The 26,743-nt window shown below is 32.0% G+C and overlaps 1 protein-coding gene and 1 long non-coding RNA gene across 2 annotated transcripts in view; one reads left to right on the forward strand and one right to left on the reverse strand.

Moving 5' to 3' along the window:
- The window catches only part of LOC145961072 (uncharacterized), a 64,776-nt gene extending 62,043 nt beyond the window's left edge, over nucleotides 1-2,733 (reverse strand). The window contains exons 1-2 of the long non-coding RNA XR_014435554.1: nucleotides 2,602-2,733; nucleotides 1,816-2,551 (exon numbers count right to left, since the gene is read on the reverse strand). This is a non-coding gene — a long non-coding RNA (uncharacterized LOC145961072). The remainder of the gene's footprint in view (nucleotides 1-1,815; nucleotides 2,552-2,601) is intronic.
- A 1,562-nt stretch (nucleotides 2,734-4,295) lies between these two features.
- LOC145961066 (aminopeptidase N-like) lies at nucleotides 4,296-17,212 on the forward strand. The gene is made up of 12 exons (XM_083080905.1): nucleotides 4,296-4,334; nucleotides 5,561-6,080; nucleotides 6,194-6,688; nucleotides 6,825-7,011; nucleotides 7,364-7,514; nucleotides 8,930-9,011; nucleotides 11,708-12,075; nucleotides 14,459-14,736; nucleotides 15,938-16,134; nucleotides 16,307-16,648; nucleotides 16,747-16,816; nucleotides 17,012-17,212. Exons 2-12 carry the CDS (start codon nucleotides 5,581-5,583, stop codon nucleotides 17,135-17,137), a joined length of 2,796 nt encoding a protein of 931 aa, XP_082937031.1. The 5' UTR covers nucleotides 4,296-4,334; nucleotides 5,561-5,580; the 3' UTR covers nucleotides 17,138-17,212.
- The last annotated feature ends 9,531 nt before the right edge of the window (nucleotides 17,213-26,743 follow it).

Genomic DNA, 26,743 nt, shown 5'->3' on the forward strand with positions numbered 1-26,743 from the left:
TTCTTTCTGTTCTTGAAAGGAATACTAACAATAAGTACATGCTTACAAGTTTATTAAATAATTACAAAATAATAAGACACAGGTAACGATTTATTTAATAAAGATACTACACATAGACGTGAAGATTTATTGTACGAATGAATTATAAATATATTGTTTTATTCTTCATAGAAAAGTCAATGATATTGCGACATTAATTGTTATAATTAACAATGCGTATTCTAAGGGACAGTTGGATGAGGTAAATTTTAAATAAATTAAATTTCTGCATTTTTTAAATTTTTATTTTAAAGTTAACTTTTCACTATAATTGTTATATATTTTATATAATATTTTTCTATAATTCTGTCTTCTCATAATGATACTCCGCATGTGTGACAGTGCAATTATTAAATACGAAATCACTTTTTGATGATAATTATTAAAATAATCCATTTTAGATAAAGAAATTCGTAAAGAAGGAGCTGAACAATTCAATCATTTCCAATGTTGAATACAAAATAGAAGCACGCTGGTCGGAGATCGAAAAACAGATAAAATATTTTTGGTCTTTATTCAACAATTGAATAAATAGATTAAGACATTAACTGTTTAGAAATTAAAAATACAGCATAAATGATTGTGATAATATTTATAAATGTATATACATGTATGTATGTAATAGATACTTTATTTCCCCTAAGGGTTCAAAGAGCGTTTTTCCGGGAACGTACCCAAACCCTTACACCATGGCGCTTTTCGGGGAGCGTACCCGACCCCTTACAACCGTATACTTTAAACCCCCCCGGCCTAGCCCTTGTGCGACCATTACAATCTACCATCCCCCTCCCATCCAACGCACCCTCCCCCTCCATACTCTCCCTCCCTTCCCCCTTTTCCCCCCTCCTGTCCCTTCTACTTTCACCCATGCTTCCTTCCTTGCCTTTTCTCTGTCCATCCATCAGTCTCTCTTCTCTCCTTCCCCTGCTTATGCTTCCTTCGCCCTGCCCCTCTTCTTTCCTCACGTCCGTTCCTCTCCTTCTTCATCTTTTCCTTTCCTTTATCTCTCCTGCCTCGGGACTAACTGCAAAATCAGATAATCAAAAGGACAAAAATTCTTATAATCGTTCTTATAAACCTAGCAGTTATCGACTCCCCCCCCTATCCTCCCCTTCCTTCCATTCCCTTCCGCCCTCTCTCCTCCTTTCCCTACCTTTTTCTTTTCCCTCTCTCCCTATTCTCTCCTTTTGACTCTACTCTTACCTCCTTCCTCCTCTTCCTTTCCCCCTCTCCATTTCCTGCCTTTTTCCCTCTCGCCCCTTCCCTCTAACCATCACTCTCCTCCTCTGTCTCCTCTGTCTCCTCATACCACTTCTCTCCCAACAAATCCCATCCCCAAGCCTTTCCGTCTATCCAGATCCTTCTATTAGTCGTAACCACTATCCTCCCCCTTGCCCTCTCCGTCCTCGCCCTTTCCACCAGTTTCCACCTTACCCTCCTTTCCTCCATTGACAAATCCTCATCTACCCCTACCCCCCAATTCCTCCTTATTTCCCATCCTCTTTCTAACAGATCCTTCTTATCCCTCACCCTCCTCATGCACGCTATTAAAACTATCCCCGCGCTCCCTCTCCTTTCCCTAACTTCCCTAATCTCTACCTTTCTCCCCAATTCCTTCTTCACTATCCCCTCTATCACCCTCTTCCTTTCCTCCGTGCTGTCCCCCCCTACACCTCTCCACACTATGTTCCTCCTTCTTTCCCTCCTCTTCTCCGCCTCCACCTCTCTCTCCCTTTCCTTTCTCTCTAACTCCTTCCTATCTCTTTCCCTCCTCACTCTTTCCCTCTTTTCTTCAAATTTCCTCCATGCATCCTCTCCGGCCGTCCTCTTGCCCTCCCCCCCTAGAGCCTCTTCTTTCTCCCCTCCTCTTCCCTCCTCCGCCTTCTTCCTCTTCCTTCTCTCCTCCTGTTCCTCTTCCACCATCTTCCACCAATCTTCTTCTCTCTCTCTGTCCTCTGAACTCTCCTCTCCTCCACTTTCCCTTTCCTTCTCTACCCCCCTCTCCCCCTCCCTCTCTCCTGCCTCTTTCATCCTCTTCCCCTCCTCCCGTTTCTTTCCTTTCCCCCTTCTCTCCTGTGCCTTCTCCTTTTCTTCCTTCTTTTCTGTTCCTCTTCCTTCCTTCTCCCCCTCATTCCACTTGTTCCTCTTCTCCTTGTCTTCCACCCTCCCTCCGTCTCCTTTCTTCTCTCTTGCCTCCTTCCTCCCCTCTGATGTCTTCCCTTTCTCCATCCTCGGCTCCTCCACCTTCGCATCCTTCTCTCTTCTTTCTTCTTCCACTCCGCTTCCTTCCCCTCTCTTCTCTCTTGTCTCCCTTCTCCCCTCTGTCATCTTCCCTTTCCCTGTCCTTGACTCCTCTGCCTTCCTAACCTCCTCTCTTCCTCTTCTCTCTTCCTTCTCTCTCCTTTCTCCTTCCTCTCCTCTCTCCTCTCTCACACCTTCTCTCTCCTTTCTAACCTCCTCTCCCACGTGCTCACGACCGGCTTCTTCTCTTCTCTCCATCCCCCTCACCATCCTCCTTAATACCAGCACCATTTCCACCATTACTTTCCTTAATTCTCTCACCTCCTCCACCAGCTCTCCACCCTCTGTCTTCCTTTCCATTACTCACTGTGACCCTGTCACTTCTCACTGACTACTCCGTCCACTATAACCCCCCTCATCGATCTCCTCATCGATCTACGCATTGATCTTACTGCCCCTCTATAAATGTATATACTTAATTATTCACTAATGTCATATAAAAGTTAATAATTATTTAATTGTATTTTATCAATATAATATTAATTATACAATATAATATTAAAAATGTATAATATTGTAGAAAATATTGTAGAAAAATATTGTATTGTATAAATTGTATAAAAATATTATATTATATTACAATATAATTCATATTATAATATTATGTATATTCTTAATATTATATTATATTACATATTATATTGTATTACTTTTCTGTATTACAAATTTAATACATAGATGTTGATCATATTTACGTGTGTTTATTAGAGAGAGAGAGAGAGAGAGAGAGAGAGAGAGAGAGAGAGAGAGAGAGAAAGAGAGAGAGAGAGAGAGAGAGAGAGAGAGAGAGAGAGAGAGAGAGAGAGAGAGAGAGAGAGAGATTGTATATATGTATGTATGTATGTACATATGTATAAAAATGCACCATACACACACACACACAAACAAATATATATATATATATATATATATATATATATATATATATAATTGAAATATATATATATATATATATATATATATATAACTAAAATATTACGAACTATTACGATATATCTGAACGCGCAAAATCAGAATTTATTAATTTCCAGTTAGACGATATCAAAGATATTAACAAACTAATCGCTTACAACTTAAAAATTACTGTAGTTTCAATATTTTATTAAAACTTTTGACTCTATTTTATCCCTAAAATACACTAACATACATTAAAATTTTTACGGAGATTGTGAGGCATTCTGTATATGTGTATATCCATGTACTTACGTAATATTTAATTGAAGTTTGATTATCGATTTTGACTGAAATAGCAATAACAATATTCAGGAAAATATTTAAAAGGAGATAATGAATATTAAAACCAGAAACAATAATATATGTGACGAAACGTATGTTGGCTTTAATTGAAATTTTTAATATAATAACACAACCAAATTAAATTCAATTAATCGATTAAGTACTCTTATATTATGACGATATCCCAATCTCTCTACGGCCGATTAATTTAGAATTACCTCTATGTGGAAGAACGGATCTTCCGCGACCATAGCGATCAAATGATTGCAACCAATATATTAACTTGCATAAAAATTATCGTTATAAATAGGAAATAAATATCTTATAAATGAATTATAAAAATAAATATCTTATCTAAATAAACATTTTAAAAATAAATATACTTTAATAGTACAAGATATAAACAATTCTTCTTTACCATATACATTAAATTCTTGAAAAGAAATAATTCTTTATGATAATGATATAATATAAAATGTAAAATATTTTTATCTTATATATAGAGAATATGATTCTTCAATTAATTTTCTCTCGCGAATGGTTTTCTAGACAAATTGTCTCTAAAAGTCTTTTAAATAAAACTTTATATACGAAAACGGAATACAAAAACTAAAAGTATATACCTATTGATTTCTGTTGATGTGTAAGATATCCTATGCTACGTATAATCAAGACGATATTTATATAACACTACGTACCTTCTATATACTGTCAGATATATCGACAGAGCCGTCAGTTTATAATGGTCTCTTGAAGCGGTAAGTTCGCTTATTATTTATATATTTAATGCTTTTAGTGTTAAATCTGGTATTAAACCTGGCTGATTCAAGTAATAGAGTAAGATATTAAATATATAATAAAATATTTATCTTTCTTTAAATGTGCATACAAAATTGTGTGGAGTAATAGGTAACGCTTTTATTTTGTAAAAGATATTTTCTTTAATTTTTAAATCGACTAACTCATCTTATTGTAAATAATATTTTTATCTTTTGCATACATTACAGTTAATAGAAATCAAGACATTTACGTTTGTACTGTCATAGCATGTTTCGACCATTTTGACATATAGAAAATTTATAAGCTCAATTTCTTTTTGATACTATAAAATTACTTTGTAATTAATTTTATATTATACCTATAGAATTATCTATCTCAAAAACGTATAATATTACCTGTGTTTTGTTTTTAAAATATTTTTTATAATGAATGTCTAGGACCAGTAGGATATGCTAATTTGGGTGTGTAATGAACGAATAAACAACAAATAATGAAAAATTAACATTTTTTTCAAAAAGATGTGTTATAAAATTATTAACATAGTTTTTTTTAGAATTTTGTCCGAATGATTGATCCAATTAGCTAAATCATCAAAATTTCAAATATTTGATAATATTTGACTTCCGTTATACGTTTGTTGTTTATATGTTTTTAATACATTTCTTTCTTAAGGAACAGATTGATCTTGAAAATAACATGTTAATAAACATACAGTCCATATCACGTATAAAATCCCTTTGTTGAGAATATTCCTTCATTTTTTATACATATTTTAATGCTTAAATTTAAGATATAATTAAATTTAACATATGTGTGTGTGTGTGTGTGTTTGTGTGTGTGTGTGTGTGTGTGTCTATACACCGAAATATGTAATTGCACTGGAAGAAATCTTAAAGATAGCTAAATTGAGATAAATAAGAGTTATGTTTATTGTGCTTGTTCTATTGGAAATACCTACTTCATGTCTCCTAATATTCAAATCCGAGAAAAATATTTCTTATGTCGTTTCAATAAGATTTATATTTATCTTTTTTAATCATTACTTTATATATTAAACTGTATTATTTTAATTTCTTTTTAAATTAATCGTATTTTCTTATGAAACGTTAGTAAATTCTCTTGAACATTTTTTCACACAAAAGTCGATTTTATTGCATACTTTTTGTAAATACTTTTGTTTTTAATAAAGAAACGTTTTTTATAGATATCCGAGTGAAATTTAACATGACATTCTTAAAACCATTGTTAAGTAATAGTATAATATATCTTGCCATAATCGCAATAGCGAGTTCTATGAATGATGAAGAATCAAAAATCAAAGGAATCGATGAAGAATCGAAAATCGTGCGCAGCGTATTAAACAACAAATCAAGCAATATATCAGATTATATATTTCCCATACATTATAACATGAAGTTAATGTTACTCAATGATTATCTCGTTAGCGAATGCATAATCACTTTAAATATTTCTTATGCAAAACAATACATAAGTTTTTATGTACTAAATTCAACGAATATAATAAGATCTAAATTAAAGAAAAAATATGGTACGATTTATGAAACAAAATCAATAAATCCTGATAAAAACAATATTGTCTTGCTCGATTTCGGTGATGTCTTGCTGCGTGGAATATACGATCTGTATATAAACTTTATAATCCCAATCAATATCGTAAGAGAGTCTTTCGGAACTCCATACATAAATGAAGATAAAGAAATAGAGTAAGTAGAAGAATATATTAAAATATCAAAAAGAAATTGTACATTTGTGCATTCTACACTTACAATTATCTAAAATTAGTCATTATCTAATATTTGTCATTAAAATACGACAGGTGGTTAATCGCAACAGGTATCCAGCGAAAAAATAGGTACCAAACGAAAAAACAGCAAATATTTCCATATTGGGACAAGCCAGAATTAAGAATTACTTTTGTTATTTCCATAATGCATCATCCAAAATACAAAGCTTTATCAAATATGCCGATACGAGAAACTAAATTGACAAACGATAATATGATATGGACATATTTTCACGAGACTGCTTTGATCTCCATAGATAGTGTAGCATTTCTGGTATCCGGTTTTCATCAGATCCTCTCGATTGATGAAACTATTAGTTCATCCATATGGTTCAGACCACAATCGGAACCGCATCTAGAATTTGCGAAAACTGTTATTTTTTCCGCTAGTATGTACATGCGTAATTGGATTATTTTGAGGAGAGAACTTGAGCGGACCTCTGTTTCATTTGAGAGCAAAGTGGATCATGTCGTAATCCCGGATTTACAAAATGAAATCGAACAAACTTTGGGTTTCATTTTTTATCGGTAATATATATAGTTAAAAATAGATATATTAAAAACTAATAACTATTTTAATTACCTATCATATTATAATCTATTTACATAAAAAATTATATTAATATCCAAAATTTTTCATACATATTAGTATAATTATTTTTAGAGAAGCAGATATCACTTACAATGAAGAACTAGATCCTGTCGCATACAAAACAATAATTGCGCGCTTAATTACACGTGGGATAGTACAAAAATATATTAGAAATATATTCAGACCAACTTACTTATGGCGTCATACATGGTTAAACGAAGGATTTAATATATTTTATCCAGCATACATTATCGACAAGGTTATTTTATTACTAACGTTATTTGAATACGCAGTCAAATGATTAACAGTTTAGCAATGTAGATAATTGTTAAATATTTGTGCAAATATTGTGTTTTATTTCTTAATTATAAGAAATGATAATCCAAGTCTTTTAAATTTCTAGAAATCCAGCAAAAGAAATTTAATAACAACTGAATACACACACACACACACATGTTTATATATTTATATTATCGCAGAAAAATATATTTGCATACTTAAACATATATAAAAACTTTATTCTTAACAATGGCACATAATAATGCCATTTTTGATATTTATCAAAAACTTTTCCTGTTTAATTATTTATGATTATATCGAATTGATTTTAGGTTCTGCCAAATTCCCGGATGATAGATTTATTTGTAGTCCAAGTTCAACATGAATTACTCTATTTAAATACTTATGTTGTCTTAAATCCTACCATTAGATATAAAAACTACTATGACAATTATTTACACTCTTCTCTTTCTCATATCAAAGGTATGCGTATAACATTGTATAAATAAAGAATTAAATAATTATAAATTTCCGAATGTTAATTTTATAAAAAATTCATTTGAGAAAACTCATTTTTAAAGAAAAGACCCTGTACGATTCTTATGGAAATTGAATTTTGAAATTTGGTGAAATTTGCAGAAACTCTGGAAATAAATAGTTTATGTGGCAAATCAAAAGTCACAATAAACGCGATATCATTTGATGGAGCCATTTCGTCACTAGAAGCGTTCAAATGTCGAAATAAGGCGTTATTTCATTACTACTGAGGGAAAATAAATAATATATTATTGAATAGAATCACACACACACAGTTGATTACTTTTATTAATATATAGATATTATATTTACGTGGAAAAAATATACATGCATGTATATATAGGGTTTTCATAAAGTTCCTATCCACTATATTTCAAAAACAAGTTCAAAAATTACAAAAAACCATAAAACAGGTGTTTAATTATTTTGAGAGGATAGTCTTTTAAAGCGATTAATTAAAGCAATTAGGAAAGTTGTACCCTTCTCCCATTCGAAGGAGGAGACTTAAGAAAAATCTATATTACTATACTTTTAACTAATTATATTTTATTAAATATCAAATGCTATGGCGACAGCAGCGGCGATACGGCGACACACATATTTTTCCGTGTAAATATAGTAGTAAAATGTATTAATAAAAATGATTAGCTGTATATCATTTTAATATATTATTTACTTTCCCTTAATAATATTTAAATAGCGCCTTATTTCGATATTTGAATAAATTGATTTATAGCGACGAAACGACTTCATCAATCGATATCGCATTTATGTTTTGACATTTTTTTAATTTTTATTGTTTTCACATAAACTATATTCCCAAAGTTTCAGCAAATTTTATCGAAATTTAATTGCCATAAGAGCAATGCGAGGTCCTTCAATTGTAAAATTTAATCTTATTATTATTATTTTTAATATATTTTTAATATATTTTATTATAATATTTACAATAACAATGACAACTTCAAAATTTAATTTTTATATAATTTTTGTATAATTTTATAGTGCGTAATTTTTTTTAAATTACAAATATACATGTTTATCTAAAATTCCAAAAGATCAATTCCAAAAAATAATAAAATATAAAAACTATCCGATTCCTTATAATTGTCCAATTTATTATTTTTACGAATATTTAATCATTCATTTATCTATTATTATAAATTTTATCTATTATTATAAATTTTTTCGTTGAATGTATTTAACAATCTTTTATAGCTGTTTACTTAGATTTAATTACACAAACTTTGGGTGTAATATATTTAGTTTTATTAATTACGGATATATTCACAAATCTTTATTGCGCATTGCAGTAAAGGCATTCTAAATATACTAAATTTTTTTTCTTTCAAACATTATAGGATCTATTATATGGCGCATGTTAATAGAAATATTTCCACCTCATATATTTTTAATGGAATTCAACAAATATTTGCACAATCAGTAAGTATTGTAACGTTTAATAATATACGTCATAGAGGAAAAGGAAATCGAAATATATAATAAATTTAATAATATATTTCTCTGGTTGTAATGTTTACAAGACATAGATATTTGAAATCTCAAATGTATACTGATATTTTATATTTATGGATTTTTGTCGAGATTGAATTTCAACTTGAATTTTTCTTAATAAATATATAATAGATATTCATATTTTCTAAATAATAAAATAATATAACGTGGTTCGTTTGATAAGTTTGGTAAATTTCCATAAAATTGCGCCGCAATTCATTTGGTGACGTGTTGCTTTTAAAATTCCCTTTTTTATACCCCTCCAAAAAAAATTTCAGGCAAAAGTAACGTGTTGTTTACGTTCGATAGTCATTTGAAGCGAATGGTTCGGCTATTGTTACAAAAATAGAAGAAAAACAAAAATTGGCAAAATTACATGAATTGCGTTTCGAATTAATTCTTCATCCACCCTATTCTCCGGATTTGATTCCGTGCGACTTCTTCCTGTTCCCAAATTTGAAAATGGCTCGGTGGAATGAAATTCTCGTTGAATGAGGAAGTCGTCGCCGTCAACGAGATTGCAGGCTTTGAGACAGTCTACTTTTCCGACGGTATTAAAAAATTGGAAATTCGTTGGACTAAGTGACCTCGATGAAAACTATGAGAAATAACATAGATTTTTTTTGCAAAAAAATGTGTTTTACTTGCTGTTTTACCAAACTTATCAAACAACCTTCGTATATTAATATATTAATATATTAATAATATAATAATATATTTTCTAACAAATAATTCCAATTGAATAATTTCGAGAATTTAGTTTTACAAACATAGAATATAAATGCTCTAAAATCTTTGTGATATAAAAATTAAAATTATTATTTATTCAGTCACGACAAATGCTAAGACAATTATTAATAAATATATATTAATATATATTTATAAAAATATATAAATAAAATATATAAAATATTTTTATTAAAAATTTATATTATAAAAAATATATATTATACATATATTACATACGAGGGCAGTTTGATAAGTCAGTGACTTTTACCAGAGATAGCACCCAAATCGCAGTTTAATTTTATTTTTGATATTTGCCATCTTTTTAAAGTATACACACAAAGTTTCAAGTAGATCTGTCAAATAGAAATTTTTTGACAGCGTTATAAAACGGTTAAGTTTGTGTTCTTTTGCTAAAATGGAAAAAAATGAATTTCGTGTGCTAATAATAAAACATTACTTTTTGCGTGAAAAAAGCATTAAGGAAACTGAAGAAAAATTAAAAAAATATTATGGGGACTCTGCTCCGTCGCATGGAATGGTTCACAAGTGATTCACTGACTTTTTTCCATTTTTTTCATTTTAGCAAAAGAACACAAACTTGACCGCTTTATAACGCTGTCAAAAAATTTCTATTTGACAGATCTACTTGAAACTTTGTGTGTATACTTTAAAAAGATGGCAAATATCAGAAATAAAATTAAATTGCGATTTGAGTGCTATCTCTGATAAAAGTCACTTATCAAACTGCCTACGTACATGTATATATATTTGTATTATTTTTATAACATATAAAATGCACGAATCAATCGTGTATAATATAATTGTATATATATATATACAGAGTGGCGCATCTAAAAGAGGCCACCTGAATAACTCGGCTGCTTTCGGTGATAGAAAAAAATGTTTCTAACCACATTTGCTTGGTTTTACGAGAACTATAACCTGAAATCAATAGTTTTTTTGTAGGTGAAAGGGTAGAGGAGCTACGAAGGTCAACTTTGATTTTTTAAATGGAATTGCCTACTTTTTATTGCATATTCTTGCAGCTCATCTCGAGAGCTTTCCAAAACACTATAATTAAGTTAGTTTTTATTAAGTACTTTCCGAGTTATGAGGCTTGAAATCATTTCATAATTTTACATAAACCGTAAAATATCTTGTAAAATATTCATTTTTCGATTATCTTACCTTAATACTTTTATGTACAAAATAATGAGAGGAATCAATTGGTGTAAAGAAAACACATAGTTATTTTTAAGAAAAAATATGTAATTTGCAATTAACAATTCCATATTTTTTCTTAAAAACAACTATGTGTTTTCTTTACACCAATTGATTCCTCTCATTATTTTGTACATAAAAGTATTAAGGTAAGATAATCGAAAAATGAATATTTTACAAGATATTTTACGGTTTATGTAAAATTAATAAATGATTTCAAGCCTTATAACTCAAAAAGTACTTGAGGGAAAAATATTTTATTATAGTGTTTTGGAAAGCCCTCGAGATAAACTACAAGAATATGCAATAAAAAATAGAGAGTTTCATTTAAGAAATTGACGATGACCTTCACGTGACTTTCAAATGACTCTCCAAGGTCAAATCATTGCCACCATCTGATGGCTCCCTTCAAGCCATATAACTTTTGTCTGAAACATTTTTTTCTACAATCAAAATTAAAAAAGTTATGAGGGTGGAACTTTTAAAATGGGACACCCTGTATACATATATATGTATATACAATTATATTTAAGTTCATAAATTTCTATCTCTGTAGGAGTTACATTATAGATTAAAATGCGAAAATAAATTATGTAAATTATGATTTTCTTTTTTATTATTTATTTATCAATTTTAATATAGTGTTAAAATTATCATAATGTTAAATCTTATAGATTAAATGATCCCGAAGCAACAACTACCGATCATTTATGGAACGCTATGAGATCTAAGATGATTGAATTGAATCCCAAGTATGATTTTAATATAAAAGACACGATAGATTCGTGGATTATGCAGAGGTATCCTTCCGTGTTGGAGGTGAAGCGAAATTATTTTAATTCTAGTGATTCTCTAACCATATCAGTAGAATTATACAACAAATTCAGTGAGAAGCAATATTATATACCTGTTACTTATACTACGGAGTCGAAACTCGATTTTAACGTAACTTGGACGAATACTTGGTTAACACCATTGCATTCAAAATTGCATCTCATTATTGACAAAACTGAATGGATTATTCTCAACTTACAACAAGCTGGTAAATATTGAATAAAAAATTTATATCTTTATTGTTTATTTATTGTATATAATTATATATAATTTCAAGTATATATATTTCAATACATATATCATGTTTGTAGTCAAAACCATTTAATATTAGTACAAAATTCCTTGCATATCCAAATTCTTAGAATTGTCCAATTACTGCTGGCGCGCGGCGAAGGGAGGGACAGCGCGCTGCTACCCGTGGTTACCGCCATCGCCATTTTTACGTTTCGCCGCGCGCCAGCAGACAATGTCTGATACGGTGGGCTGTGCTATAGCTCGAGCAGTCGAGCACTTCTCTCATTCGTCCGATTTCAATAATTAATATTTCTATTATTATTGCAAAAATAGTTACAAGGAATAGGACTTCTTTATTTAATTTACTGCGCTCTACCTCCTCACAAGTGTGTGAGGTAGTGCTCAGAGACACCCTGTATATATATACAGGGTGATTTTAAACTTAACAGACAAATATTTTGAAAAATATGCGAGATACGAAAAAATGTTTCAGACAAAAATTATATGGTTTTAAAGGAGACATAAGATGGTGCCATTAATTTGACCTTGAAGAGTCACCTGAAGATCACGTGAAGGTCACCTCCAACTTTTAAATGGAACACCCTATATACTTTTACATATTCTTATAGCTTGCCTCAAGAGTTTTCCAAAACACTAAATAATAAAGTATTTTTTCATTGAGTACTTTCCGAGTTATGAGGCTTGAAATAATTTCTCAATTTTACATAAACCATAAAATATCTAGTAAAATATTCATTTTTCGATTATCTTACCTTAATACTTTTATGTACAAAATAATGAGAAGAATCAATTAGTGTAAAGAAAACATACAGTTGTTTTTAAGAAAAAATATGTAATTTGCAATTCTCGAGATAAGCTACAAGAATAAGTAATAAAAAATAGGGGGTTCCGTTTAAAAAATTGAAGGTGACCTTCACGTGACCTTCAAACAATTTTTCAAGATCAAACCAATGACACCATCTTATGGCTCCCTTAAAGTCAATTAACTTTTATTTAAAACATTTCTTTCTTCAACGCTTCGTTTTTGAGATATTTCGCATTATCAACTTAAATGGTCCACCCTGTATATATATATATATATATATATATATATATATATATATATATACAGGGTGGCCCATTTTAATCCATCCAGTCGAATATCTCGAAAACCAAGCCCGGGAGAGAAAAATGTTTCAGACAAAAGTTGTTTGGTTTCGAGGGGGCCATAAGATTGTATCATTGGTTTGACCTTGAAGAGTCATTTGTAGGTCACATGAAGGTCACCTTTAATTTCTTAAATGGAACCTATTATTTATCATTGCATATTCTTGTAGCTTATCTCGAGAGCTTTCCAAAACACTATAATTAAGTACCTTTCCGTTAAGTACTTTTTGAGTTATGAGGCTTGAAATAATTTCTTAATTTTACATAAACCGTAAAATATCTTGTAAAATATTCATTTTTCGATTATCTTACCTTAATAATTTTACGTACAAAATAATGAGAGGAATCAATTGGTGTAAAGAAAACACATAGTTGTTTTGAAGAAAAAATATGTAATTTGCAATTAACAATTTCATATTTTTTCTTAAAAACAACTGTGTTTTCTTTATATCAATTGATTCCTCTCATTATTTTGTACATAAAAGTATTAAGGTAAGATAATCGAAAAATGAATATTTTACTAAATATTTTATGGTTTATATAAAATTAAGAAATTATTTCAAGCCTCATAACTCGAAAAGTACTGAATGAAAAAATACTTTATTATAGTGTTTTGGAAAGCTCTCGAGATAAGCTACAAGAATAAGTAATAAAAAATAGGGGTTCCCATTTAAAAAACGGAAGTTGACCTTCAAATGACCTTGAAAATGACCTTTAATGTCGAATCCAAGGTCACTATTAGATAGCCCCCTTTGTTCCCTACAACTTTTATCCGAGTCGTTTTCCTTCAAACGTTGATCCTGAAAAGTTATGAGGGTGGAACTTTTAAAATGGGACACCCTGTATATATTTATCATGTATATCAGATTAAATATCACATATGACATAAGTTTTAATTAAAAATAATCATGAAATGTGTTAAAACTCATATATATAATATAAGACGTAATAAAAGATATTACAAGAATATTGAAATTTTACTAATAGTAATATGTGAAGCTTTCATTTCTTTCTATAGAATGTAGAATTGATACAGCTTTTATGTTAAATAATAAAAACAGAAAAAAGAATGCAATCATCTCTAATTATAATAATACATTTAATATCTTTAACATCTCGAAATATGTTTAATTAATATATATTATTTCAAAGTATTTAATAATCAACAAAAGTAATTTATTTTATAACAGGATATTATCGCGTCAATTATGATATTGGGAATTGGCGAAAAATTGCACAATACTTAAATTCTGAAAAATATAGTAATATACATGTTCTCAATCGAGCGCAAATCATCAATGATGCGTTTCATTTTGCGATAAAGAAGGAACTTGAATTCTCCGTATTTTGGGAACTCGCTTCTTATTTGGCACAGGAAAGAGATTATGTAGCATGGTATCCTATGTTCAAAGCATTTGAATTTTTGTCGAATATCTTCCCATTCTTGGATTTTTATCCTGAATTCAAGGTATATATATAAACAGTTTTTTATAAAATATCATCCATTAAACCAATTATTTCTGCATAATATAACGATTTCGTATCATAATAATGAATTTTAAAAAAATAGATACATGTAGTAAGCTGAACAAAAAAAATTAATTATACATTATTATTTATTTTTTTGGCTTCAAAAGTCAGAAATTTAAATTCAAAAGGTCCTTACATATGTTTTCTTCTTTAAATTTAATATAATCGCAATTTTAAATTTTGAATTTTTCATAAAGTTGTTTTCCTATAATAATAACACTTTAGGATTTACATGCTAATTGATGATCAATTATGTAATTAATAATGAGTTTTTAGGAAATTATAGAACACAGTATAAGAATTATCTTTCTTACATTAATTTTTTTCTGTAGTATTAAAATGTTTACTGTGTTAAAAATATACAAACATTTTGCAGAGAAATTGACTTATAATTGAGAGATAATTTTGTTACATTATATGACACTTAATAATGTGATACATAATAATCCACTTGTATATGCTTGTTTTATAAAGAATATTAATTGATTTAAAGTTTGAAATACTTAAAATCTATATTTGATATGCCACAGATTTAAAATAAGAAAATAACTGATCATACATCAAAATCATCGATACATCAATATGCATAGACTAAAATATATACAGTATATATACAGTATATATACAGAGTGTCTCGTAAAGCTTGATCGCGCGTACCTCGACTTTTGTTTTTCCATTGCTATGCGACACTCGCCGTTGACACACCTACCGCGCATATCCTACGATCTAACCTCGCGAAACGTGTGCTTATTCATATTTTTAATTAATATTTCAATAAATTATTGCGAAAATTGCAAAATGGTAAAGGACCTTTGTGTTGAGTTTATTGCGTTCTATCCACTCACGAGCGTTAGCATAATCTTATGAAACACTTTGTATGTCGATATATATGTATTAAGAATTCATTAGATGATATAAAATCCATACTTATTTAGATGATAAAATATATACACAATTATTCACACACAAATAAAAAATTAGTAAATCTGGTTATTATGATATTGATGCTACGAAGTCACATAAATATTAAAGAAATATAAAAAAAATTATTTAGTAAAAGTGTTAAATTTGCGCGTACATTTTATTTGTTCTTGTAAATAATGAATAAACTAAATATAATGATACTTATTAAATTTTAGGGAGTGCTAAGGTTTGATTTTATGCAGAAATTTAGGTTTAGTTACTGGAATCTGTATGACGAAAATAACATTAACGATCATACTAAATGTTTAAAACAAGAACTCGCAAAGTGGGAATGTATTATAAGTGATTTTCCTTGCGAAAAAAAAACTACGCGTCATTTGAAATGGCATCTAGCAAATCCTAAAGAAAACAAGTAATTCTTTTCATAATATTTGATTCTTTTTATAGGAATACTTTTTATATTTTACATATGTTTGAGAAATTAGTTATCACTTATGTCAATAATTATTTATAAAACATTAAAGAAACTATTATCACAATTTCGCTAGAAGATATTTATTTCTTTTCTGGGCTGTCTTCTGTAGACTTTTGCCTGGACGGAAGAGGTGGACATATTGTAATGGTTTGAAAACGGCAGATCGTGATACATGGAATAAAGTTTTAAATAATTATATGAAAGAAAATGATACAATTTTAGAATGTCTGGCTTACACTAAAAATTCTGAAATTATAATCAATTATTTAGAAATGATCACAAATAAGGTATTATTACCACAAATTTTAAAGTACAATTTATCCCATGTTCAACTTGAACCGATAGAGCGAGCTTATGCATTAAATGCTAATATTTTTCTTTCTGTCATTGAGAGGAATACTAAATATATGCTTACAAGTTTATTAAAAAATTACAAAATAATAAGACACAGGTAACAATATTATTTGATAAAGATATACTACACATAGACGAAGAACGATGAAGATTTACTGTACGAATTAATTATAAACGTATTGTTTTATTCTTCAGGAAAGTCAATGAGATTGTAACATTAATTGTTATAATTAACAATGCGTATTCTAAGGAACAGTTGAATGAGGTAAATTTTAAATAAATCAAATTTCTACATTTTTTAAATTTTTATTTTAAAATTTACTTTTTACTATAATTATTATATATTTTATATAATATTTCTCATGAATTTTATTTATAATAATACTTTGCATGTATGACAGTGCAATTATTAAATACGAAATCATTTATTGATGATAATTATTAAAATAATCCAATTTAGATAAAGACATTCGTAAAAGAGGAGGTGGAAAATTCAATCACGTTATATGTTGAATACAAGATAAAAACACGCTGGTCGGAGATCGAAAAACAGATAAATTATTTTCAGTCTTTATTCAATAATTGAATAATCATATTTTTACTATTTAGAAATTAAAAATACAGCATAAATGATTATTATAATATTTACAAATGTATATACTTAATTATTCACTAACGTCATATAAAAGTTAATAATTATTTAATTGTATTTTATCAATATAATATTAATTATACAATATAATATTAAAAATGTTGTATTGTATAATATTGTAGAAAAATATTGTATTGTATAATATTGTATAAAAATATTATATTTTATATTACAATATAATTCATATTATAATATTATGTATATTTTTAATATTATATTATATTACATATTATATTGTATTACTTTTCTGTATTACAAATTTAATACATAGATGTTGATTATATATTTACGTGTGTTTATTTTATATATATATATATATATATATATATATATATATATATACATATATCTGAAATATTATGAACTATTACGAAATATCCGAACGCGCAAATTCACGATTTCTTATACCAGTTACACGATATCAAAGATATTGGCAAACTAGTCGCTTACAACTCAAAAATTACTGTAGTTGCAATATTTTCGTATTAAAACTTTTAACTCTATTTTATCCCTAAAATACACTAAAATACACTAACATACATTAAAATTTTTACCGCGATTGTGAAGCATTCTGTATATGTGTATATACATTTACTTACGTAAAATTTAATTGAAGCTTAATTATCGATTTTAACTGAAATAGCAATAACAATATTCAGGAAAATATTTAAAAGGAGATAATGAATATTAAAACCAGAAACAATAATATATGTGACGAAACGTATGTTGTGTTGTGCCGGGTGCGGCACGAGATGTAGGAGGTTGCCGAAGAAATTAAACCAACCAAGGCCTCAAGACCTTTTATCTTTAATCTTTTTGTTTTTATTATTATAACTATAACTTTTTCAAATACATATACTTAGTCTATTCTGATCGGTTTCTTTTAAGCCTTCTCTCCTTAGTATCGTCTTCCCTCAAATCGTCTCGTTCTTAGATTTTAAGTGTTAACAAACTTATATTACGTGTTTGATGCACAAAATAGCGGTTAACCCCAGATTCGCACTCTTTGTTAATTGATTTTTCATTAACGACTGTCCGCCGCGGACTCGCGGTGGACGGTTTTTAACACCTCATTTTTAGGGGTATTTTGGAGGGGATCGCCTAGCGACATGACCATATATGATCATGGAAGATTTTCGTGGCGGTCAAGTCCAAGTGCAAACGAAGGAGGTTCAAAGTCGAATCCCTTCGTTGGCATTTTCACGTTTCTGGCGAACTCGCGCGTGGTTCGCTGAGGTAGCGATTTTACGCGGTTCGCGAACATTCTATCGCATTCTAATCGTATAAAATTTATTAATAATAAAGTAAAATAAAGTTATAATCTTTCGGACTATAACATCCCTCCCCCGTTGGAAAAGAAAAACGGAGGTTCTAAACGGAGTTTTTCTATACATATATCTATCCCTGTTTTAAATACAATATATTTCCCGTTTACAATGTTTATTATTATAATCGTTTCTTATCTCTAAGTTAAAATTTATTTATTCTAGAATCGTGTGCTCTTGCTTCTTTTTAGTATTGGTCTAGGCATTCCGTATAGTTTGTCAGTTTCGTCTATTATTGTGACAGTCGGTCGTTTAGATTTCTTTTTCTTGTGTTGGACAATTATCCATACTATTAGTATTATAATAATTATAGTGGTTATTCCACTGGAAGCCATTGGGTAAATGAATTCCTTTTGTTATTGTTTAAATCTTTATTTATTTCTTCTAATTTGTTACTTAGTTCTTTTAATTCTAGAGGATTATTTATTACGTCTTTAAATTTTCGTTCGTCATTTGATTCGTTAATGTTTCGGGAAATTGTTATATTGAATTCTAGTAAAAATGTTTCTACATTCGTTCTGTATGTAATCGTTTCTGTTTGTATCGTCATGTCTGCAGTTGTCAGTTTACAGTTGTCGTTTAAAATAATTCGACCTTATTTTGTGAGTATCCTTTTATACTCAGAATGGTTATCGCAATTTATTACAATTTGCTGCTCGGATGCAGTCGAATATAGCCAAGAGTGTGGCTGTTGTAACGTAATCCATATAGTGCGGTTTGTTATCGTATAGTCTATGTTGCACTGTTCGCGATAATCTTGTGCTCGTATATACATTTTAATTTCGCACAGTGTATTTTTGCTTACATGGTATATTGGTTGACTTTTTTCGCATAAATATCGGTTATTATTGTTTATACAATCGTTTAGATTTTGTTTTGTTAAGATTACATATATACGCATATCTTTATTTATTGCAATTAATTTATTTTCTACTTTCGTGTACGCAAATTTATTTACATAATTATATGTTGGTAACGATATTACATTCAGAATATCATACATTGGTTGCGCGACTATTGGAAATTTTAGTATTGTGTATATAGTTGTTTTGTCGCAGTACGCGCTTACTTTCATATAATTTTCTATTGTTAACCATTCGTCGTATTTTATTTCGAGCGGAAAATACGAACCTCGCGGTAACTGTAAAACGGCTTCTTTTAAATGGGAAATTATTTCATTTATTGGTGTTAGTAGCGGATGCATTATGCCTTTGCGTATGTATGTGAGGTATTCTAAAATGTCTTTCGCGTCTCGTATGTCTCTGATTAGATCTGTTAGCATTGCTGTAATTACAGTGAAATGTTCGTCTATTTCTTCTCGCGTTGTATATTCTCTAATATAGTGATTCATTAACTTACCATTGTAATTTAACATATTTTCTAATTTATTTAAGTGGATTATGGTAGTGTTCAGAACTTTTATTTGATTTTTCGCGACGTGTTTTAGTGTTTGTTGATTATTTTGTAATAGTTGAATTTGTTCATTTATTAGTTTTCTATCATTCGCGTCCATAAGTCCAAATAACGTTTTAGTTATTGAGCCTACTCCATCTATCAGACCTCTGCGTCTGTCTGATGATGTTTTATATAGATTATTTATTAGTTTTATTATTTTAGTTAGTGTATTGGAATCATTGTTGATAATGTTTTTTAAATTTTCGCACGTTCTTTTAATGTAATTTTCGGATTTTATGTTTTTACATATTTCGTTCGTTTGTTGCACATATTTATTTAATTGCCAGGTTTTGTCATTTAATTCAGTTATATCTAGTTTAATTACTAATTTCCAAGTCTTCTTAATTTGATGTAGATCTCCGATTTTCTCGTAGTAGATTCCTGGGTTGTGCTTAAATTCTTCAATTTCAAACGGAAGACGGGTTTCGTCTTGCTTGGTGAGAACGGGGTTGATCTCTAATGTTAGTGTTCTGTAATTTAATATATTAAGTATTATATTATGCACTCTGCGAGTGTCATATTTTTTCGTTTCTGGCTAGTTTTATCAGTGTGGGATTAGTTTTAATTTTGTCGACTAGCTTCGCTATACTTTATATTCTTTCGCGAGCTTCAGTCTCTCGCTGTCTCTTTAGTAGGAAGGTTTTCAAGTATTTGTACAAGTAAACAGTGAGGATGTCTGATACCAGTTATCCCACCTCGTCGGAGGAGTTATCCGACGATAGGGATGAAGTGTTGTGTGGCCCGTGCCAAAATGTTGTGCCAGGTGCGGCACGAAATGCGTTGTGTGGCCCGCCTTTGCCGCGCGACCGCTTTGAACGGGCGTGTATGCGTGTGTACGCGAGCTGCCCGTTGTCCTTGCGGATTGTGTTAAATGTTCATACTGGTGAGCGAAGTGTGCACGAAGTAGTGCCCTACCCGAGGGATACCCTGCACTGGGTGTGGGACTTCCTGGACATTTTCCGAGCGCAGGAGGCCTAGGACTTTGTCGCCTTGCGGGGACGTCGTCGTGTCGAATGACTTTTAAGGCTCGGCGGGGGCGGCCATCGTATGCCGGTGGTGCCTCTTCCCCGGCTGCCGGAGAGGATGCCCCCCATTGGTCGTGATTATGGTCGCTCGCCAGGGTAAGTACTTTTATATTTTTAATATTCTATAAATAACTTTAATTTGTTTACGTGCATGCGTATCGCTTTTCTTCCCATTTTTATTGTATAATTCACATCGGAGTTTTTCTCTAGAATTGTATATGGTCCTGTCCATAGTGATTCTAGTTTCTTTGATCTTCCACGTCGTAGTGTTTCGTCATATACTAATACTTTGTCTCCTACTTTGAATTGTGTTTCCTTTGTGCTTTATCGTATTGTTTTTAACCTTAAATTTTTCTTCCTTTAGGTGTTCTTTCGCGAGTTGATTTGTCGCTCTTAGTCTTTCTTTTAATTCCTGCGCGTAATCGTCATAATTGTACGTCGGTTTAGGCGGTTTTGTTAGCGCTATCGGAATTTCGGCTTGGTGTCCGTACACCAATTCGAAGGGTGTATATCCTGTAGCGGTATGTGGCGTTGTATTATAGGTAAACATCGCGAACAGTATCCACTCGTCCCAATCCGTTTGATCTTCGTTTATGTAGTGTCGTAGATACTCGGCTAATGTGCGATGTGATCGTTCTAACGCGCCGTTGCTTTCCGGATGATACGCGGTTGTTTGAATTTTGTTTATTTTTAATAGTTTACAAGTATTTTTAAATATTTCGCTCATGAAATTAGTTCCTTGATCTGTTAGAATTTTTTCCGGTATTTCGTGGTCAAGTATTATTTTTATAACAAATTCTTTACTGATTGTATTCGCTTCTTGATTCGGAATCGGTATTGCCTTGCTAAATTTAGTTAGGTTATCTTGGAACGTTAGTAAATATTTATTTCCATTATTAGTAATCGTTAACGGTCCGACAATGTCTAACGCGCATTTTTCAAATGGTTTATTAGGCGTATAATAATTAATGGTACTTTATTTTTTCGCGATAATTTATTTTTTTGGCAAGATTCGCATCTTGCAATATATCGTTCGATGTTTTTTCTCAAGCCTTTCCAATTGTGCTGAAGTCGGATTCTTCTTATCGTCCGTTCTATTCCTTGATGCCCTCCTATAGGTGCATCATGATATTTGGTGAGTATTTGTTTTTTCTCCTCTTTTGTATATGTTTTTGCTTGTTCGTTGCTTGCTTCGTCTTCTTGTTCTTCTTCTTCGTCTTCTTCTTCTTCTTCTATTATTAAGACGGCATGATTATTATTTTCATTTAAGGATCCCGGTATCGCGTTGCGACTTAATGCGTCGGCGTTCGCGTTTGCTCGTCCGGCCTTATGTATAATCTCATAGTCGTATTCTTCTAATTTTAATCTCCATCGGATTAGTCTTGATCCGGGGTCGTTTACGTTGAACAACCATATTAGCGGTTTGTGATCGGTCACAATTTTAAATTTTGTTCCATATACGTATGGCCTAAAATGTTTTGTGGCCCATACAATTGCTAGTAATTCTTTTTCAGTGGTATTATAATTTTGCTCCGCCTTTGTCAATATTCTGCTGGCGTAAGCAATCGGTCGGTCGTTGCCTGCCTTTCCTTGTGATAACACTGCTCCGATCGCATAGTCGGAGGCATCGGTGGTCACTATGAATTCTTGTGTGAAGTCAGGGTACTTCAACACTGGTGCAGTCATTAATTTTTCCTTAAGTAGTTCAAATGCTGCTTGCTGTTCCGTTGTCCATTCGAACTTCTCCGATTTTTTCGTTAATTTTGTTAACGGTTTAGCTATTCTTGAAAAGTTTTCAATAAACTTCCTGTAATATCCTGCAAGTCCTATGAAGGATTGGATATCCTTTATCTTTTTCGGCGTTGGAAATTCTTTTATTGCCGTTAATTTTGACGGGTCTGGCGATATTCCGTTTTCCGAAATAATATGCCCTAAATAGATTACTTCTTTGCGTAAAAATTCGCATTTATCCGGCTGCAATTTTAAATTAGTTTTTCGCAGTTTTTGTAGTACTTCCTTTAGACGTTTATTATGATCTTCTAAGCTCGATCCGTATATCACGATGTCGTCGAGATAGACCAGGCATCTAGGTCCTTGTATTCCTGTTAAGACCGAATTCATCAGTCGTTGAAATGTTGCTGGCGCATTTTTTAATCCGAACGGCATTCGATTGAATTCGTAATGTCCGTAGGGAGTTGAAAAAGCTGTTTTGTTTTTATCCCTCTCAGCCATTGGGATTTGGTGATATCCTGATGCTAAATCTAACGTGGTGAAATATTTCGCATTTCCCAGCTGATCTAAGATATCGGTTATATTAGGCAATGGAAATGAATCGCCTATCGTTAATTCATTTAGCTTCCGAAAATCTATTACTACTCGGAGCTTCGGTTTTCCAGATGCGTCTGCTTTTTTCGGCACTACTAATAACGGTGCGTTCCATTGACTCGTGCTAGTTCGAATAATTTCGTTCTTTAGCATTTCTTGAATTTGTTTATTTACCTCTGTCTTATGTTTCTCGGGTAAACGATACGGCTTCACGTTCACCGGCGCGGTGTCGGCAGGCGTGTATATCTCATGCTCTACCGTCGCGGTGCAAGTCAGTGGTTCTCCTTCCAAGTGGAATGTATCGCTGAATTCTTCGCAGATTTTTAAGAGTGTCTGCCTCTCTTCCTTATTTAAGTGTTGAGTTCGCAATAATTGTCAAATGCGCTGGACTCGCGGAGTGTTGATTTTATTCTTCATTATTGATTTTACTGTATTTATTTCGGCGGTGCTAATTTTGTCTTCCATGTCTTCTAATGTGACGATGGGAGTCGCTAACTCGATGGTTTCATCGGTCGTATTTATTACGCTCACAGGACATGAAAAATTTTTTGGTTTTACTAGACAGCTTCCAATATATACTCCCGGTGTGGTTTCTTCTGTTCGGACTATCCCTATCCGATTTTGATTAGTCGCAGCTTTTATTATTGTTTCGCTACGCGGATTTAGAATTATTTTGTTGCAAGGATGGAGTTTTAGTGTACTGTCTTGTATTTTTATTTCGTTAGTTTCATAATCGCATTTAGTGGTTTGTTTTTTAAGAAAGTCTAATCCTAGAACCCCCTCGTGTTCTATGGCGGTATCGTCTTTTATTACATAAAATGCATGTTTAATTTTATGTTTGTTGATTTTTATCGTGGCGTACATTTTGCCTAATGTATATATTTTATGTCCGCTTATTCCTATCAGTGCTATCTTCTTCTCGTATATTAATGTTTCGTCCTTTAAATGTTTTAATTTTATTAAGGAAATTGTTGACCCGGAATCGTATAACATGTTTATTTTTTCTCCTTTTACTTCGCGAATTGGTAGTGTAACTTGTAATAGTTCGTCCTTCGATGGTGCATGCATATTTTTAACATGCGTTACGTGATACTCTAGGGCAGGTCGCGATTGCTTCTTCGTTTCTTCCTGCTCCTCTTCGCTATTGCTTGCAGAGTCGGCGCTCTTTTTCCGCTGTCGATGCGAAGTCTTCTGTTCTCGCGTATTATCTTTGTAATTATTTTTATTAGTTTGTTTATTAATTTTAACATTATTTTTTGGTCGTCCGTTTAAATTCCAGCACTCGTCGCGGCTGTGTCCGGATTTTTTACAATATTTGCAGAATTTATTTATAGTATTTATTCGCGTAGATTTTTCCGGTTTTGGTAATGTATTTTTATAACTGCTACGGCAATCGCGTCCGTAATGTCCAGATTTTCCGCATTTGTAACATTGTATATTTGTGTCTCGAGTAGGTCGCGTGTGTTTAGCGTCGAATTTATTTTTATTAGAGAAGCCGGGTGCTCGTGTGACAGACGGTCCGATAAGCTTCTCTTCCGCGCTCGCGCCATTTATCGCTTCTTGTAGCGAAGTATATCGTTGTGATCGCACGAGAATTTTTAATTCGTCGCGTAATCCGATTTGAAAATTTATTAGAGCTTGTTTTTTAATGGTTGCTTGTATAGCTTGTTTGAATGAAGGAGGTTGTTCTTCTCCTTCCACCATGGACTCATGTAACTTTATGGCGAGTACATCGACACGTTGCCCGAATGCATGTGCGGTTTCGCTTGATTTTTGTTTTAGCGAATTGAATTCTATTTGTAAATGCGTCGTGCTTTGTTTCGCTTGATAGCACGTTTCAAGTTGTTGTTTTAAATCTTCGAACGTTTGTATATTTCGCGTCTCGAAGTCTTGCATGGCTTTTCCTTTTAGTTTAGTATACAAAATGGCTTGCATCAGCGATTCTTCGTCCGCGGGATTAATATTTTGTACCGCGTATGTACAAGCATTTAGAAATTCTTGCAGTTTGTGTCGCGATGATCCGTCAAATTCGGGAATCATTGACCGCGCTTCTTTTAATGGTAGATAGTGCGGGGCTGCGCTACGTCTGTTTCTAATATCGCGTTCGATATGTCCGTACGTCACGTCGTGTGGGACATCGTTTGTATTTGCTCGTGGCTCGTTAAAGTTTCCTTGGTTAATATGTACGTTTCGCATTTGATCGCGTAATTCTCGCATTTCCTCTCGCATTTCGCGAAAACTAGGTACGTTTCGCACTTGTTCGCGTAAATCTCGCATTTCCTCTTGCATTTCGCGAAAACTATGTACGAGTTCGGCTAATAATATGTTACTAGTGCTTTCGACCGGGCAACCGGCGTCTTCATAATTCGCGGCTGCATTTTGTCCGGCCTGTTGCGCTCGTAAGCGTTCGATTTCTCTATCGACGGCTTCGTTATCCATATTTCTCGCGGGATTTGGCTCAAAGAGACTAATATCAACGGATATTGGTGAATAATTTCTCCTGACAGTAACTCGACTAACGCTTTGTCGGTCCTGTTCTAAATTATCGTTATCGTCTTGTTCGCGCGCTTCGGAAGATTCGGAACTCGAATATTGGTTCTCTAAATTTCTTCGCACGCTATCTCGTATATCGCGAGTAGCTTCTTCCGCAACTTGGAACGGTGTTACAAGACCTAATCTATTTGCCAATCGTGCTGGCACGCTCAAAAATCGCGAGCTATTAAATCGAACTCGGTTTAACGGTTCCGACATTTAAATTGAATTTCGACTTATAGTAGTACGGCGTATAGTAGTACTTATAGTACTTATAGTAGTACGACGTATAGTAGTACTTATAGTAGTACGGTGAATCGCATGGTCGCTATCGGTTCGCTCGACTGCTGACGCTGCTAGTAGATACGGGTCGTTGTCCGTCGGTGATGCGCTGTCCGTCGGCGAAGCGTTGCCTTGGCGAAGGTCGTGGATCGACGTTGGTCCTTGGGCGCTGATGCTCCTTTTCAGACACAGCTGCTTGACTGTGGTCACTTATCATTTGTTGGCTTTATGCGTTATATGTGCTGTAGTCTGCTTGAGACCGTCTGCTTTAATATAGTAGTTGCTCCGTCCGCTTTATTAATTTTATTTTGTCTTTTTGTTGCAGATGTTAGAGGTTCAGGAGGATTTTTCGGCGGTTCTCATTCTCAGCAATCCCACCGCTGCCACCAAAATGTTGTGCCAGGAGCGGCACGGGATGTGGGGTAGCCGGGAGATTCCAAAAAATGCCTCGGACCGTCACTTATTTTTGCACTTTTTATTATTTCGTTATTATGATTTTCACAAATATAGTCACTTATAATAATTTGCTCGATTTCAATTAAGCCTTCTCCCTTACTATCGTTAAGTCGCCTCGTTAACTATTCAATTAGATTTCG

The sequence above is a fragment of the Camponotus vicinus genome, unplaced genomic scaffold, assembly GCF_025532165.1.
Source record: "Camponotus vicinus isolate PSW18456_S1 unplaced genomic scaffold, iyCamVici1.0 SCAF_10, whole genome shotgun sequence".
Lineage (NCBI taxonomy): Eukaryota > Metazoa > Arthropoda > Insecta > Hymenoptera > Formicidae > Camponotus > Camponotus vicinus.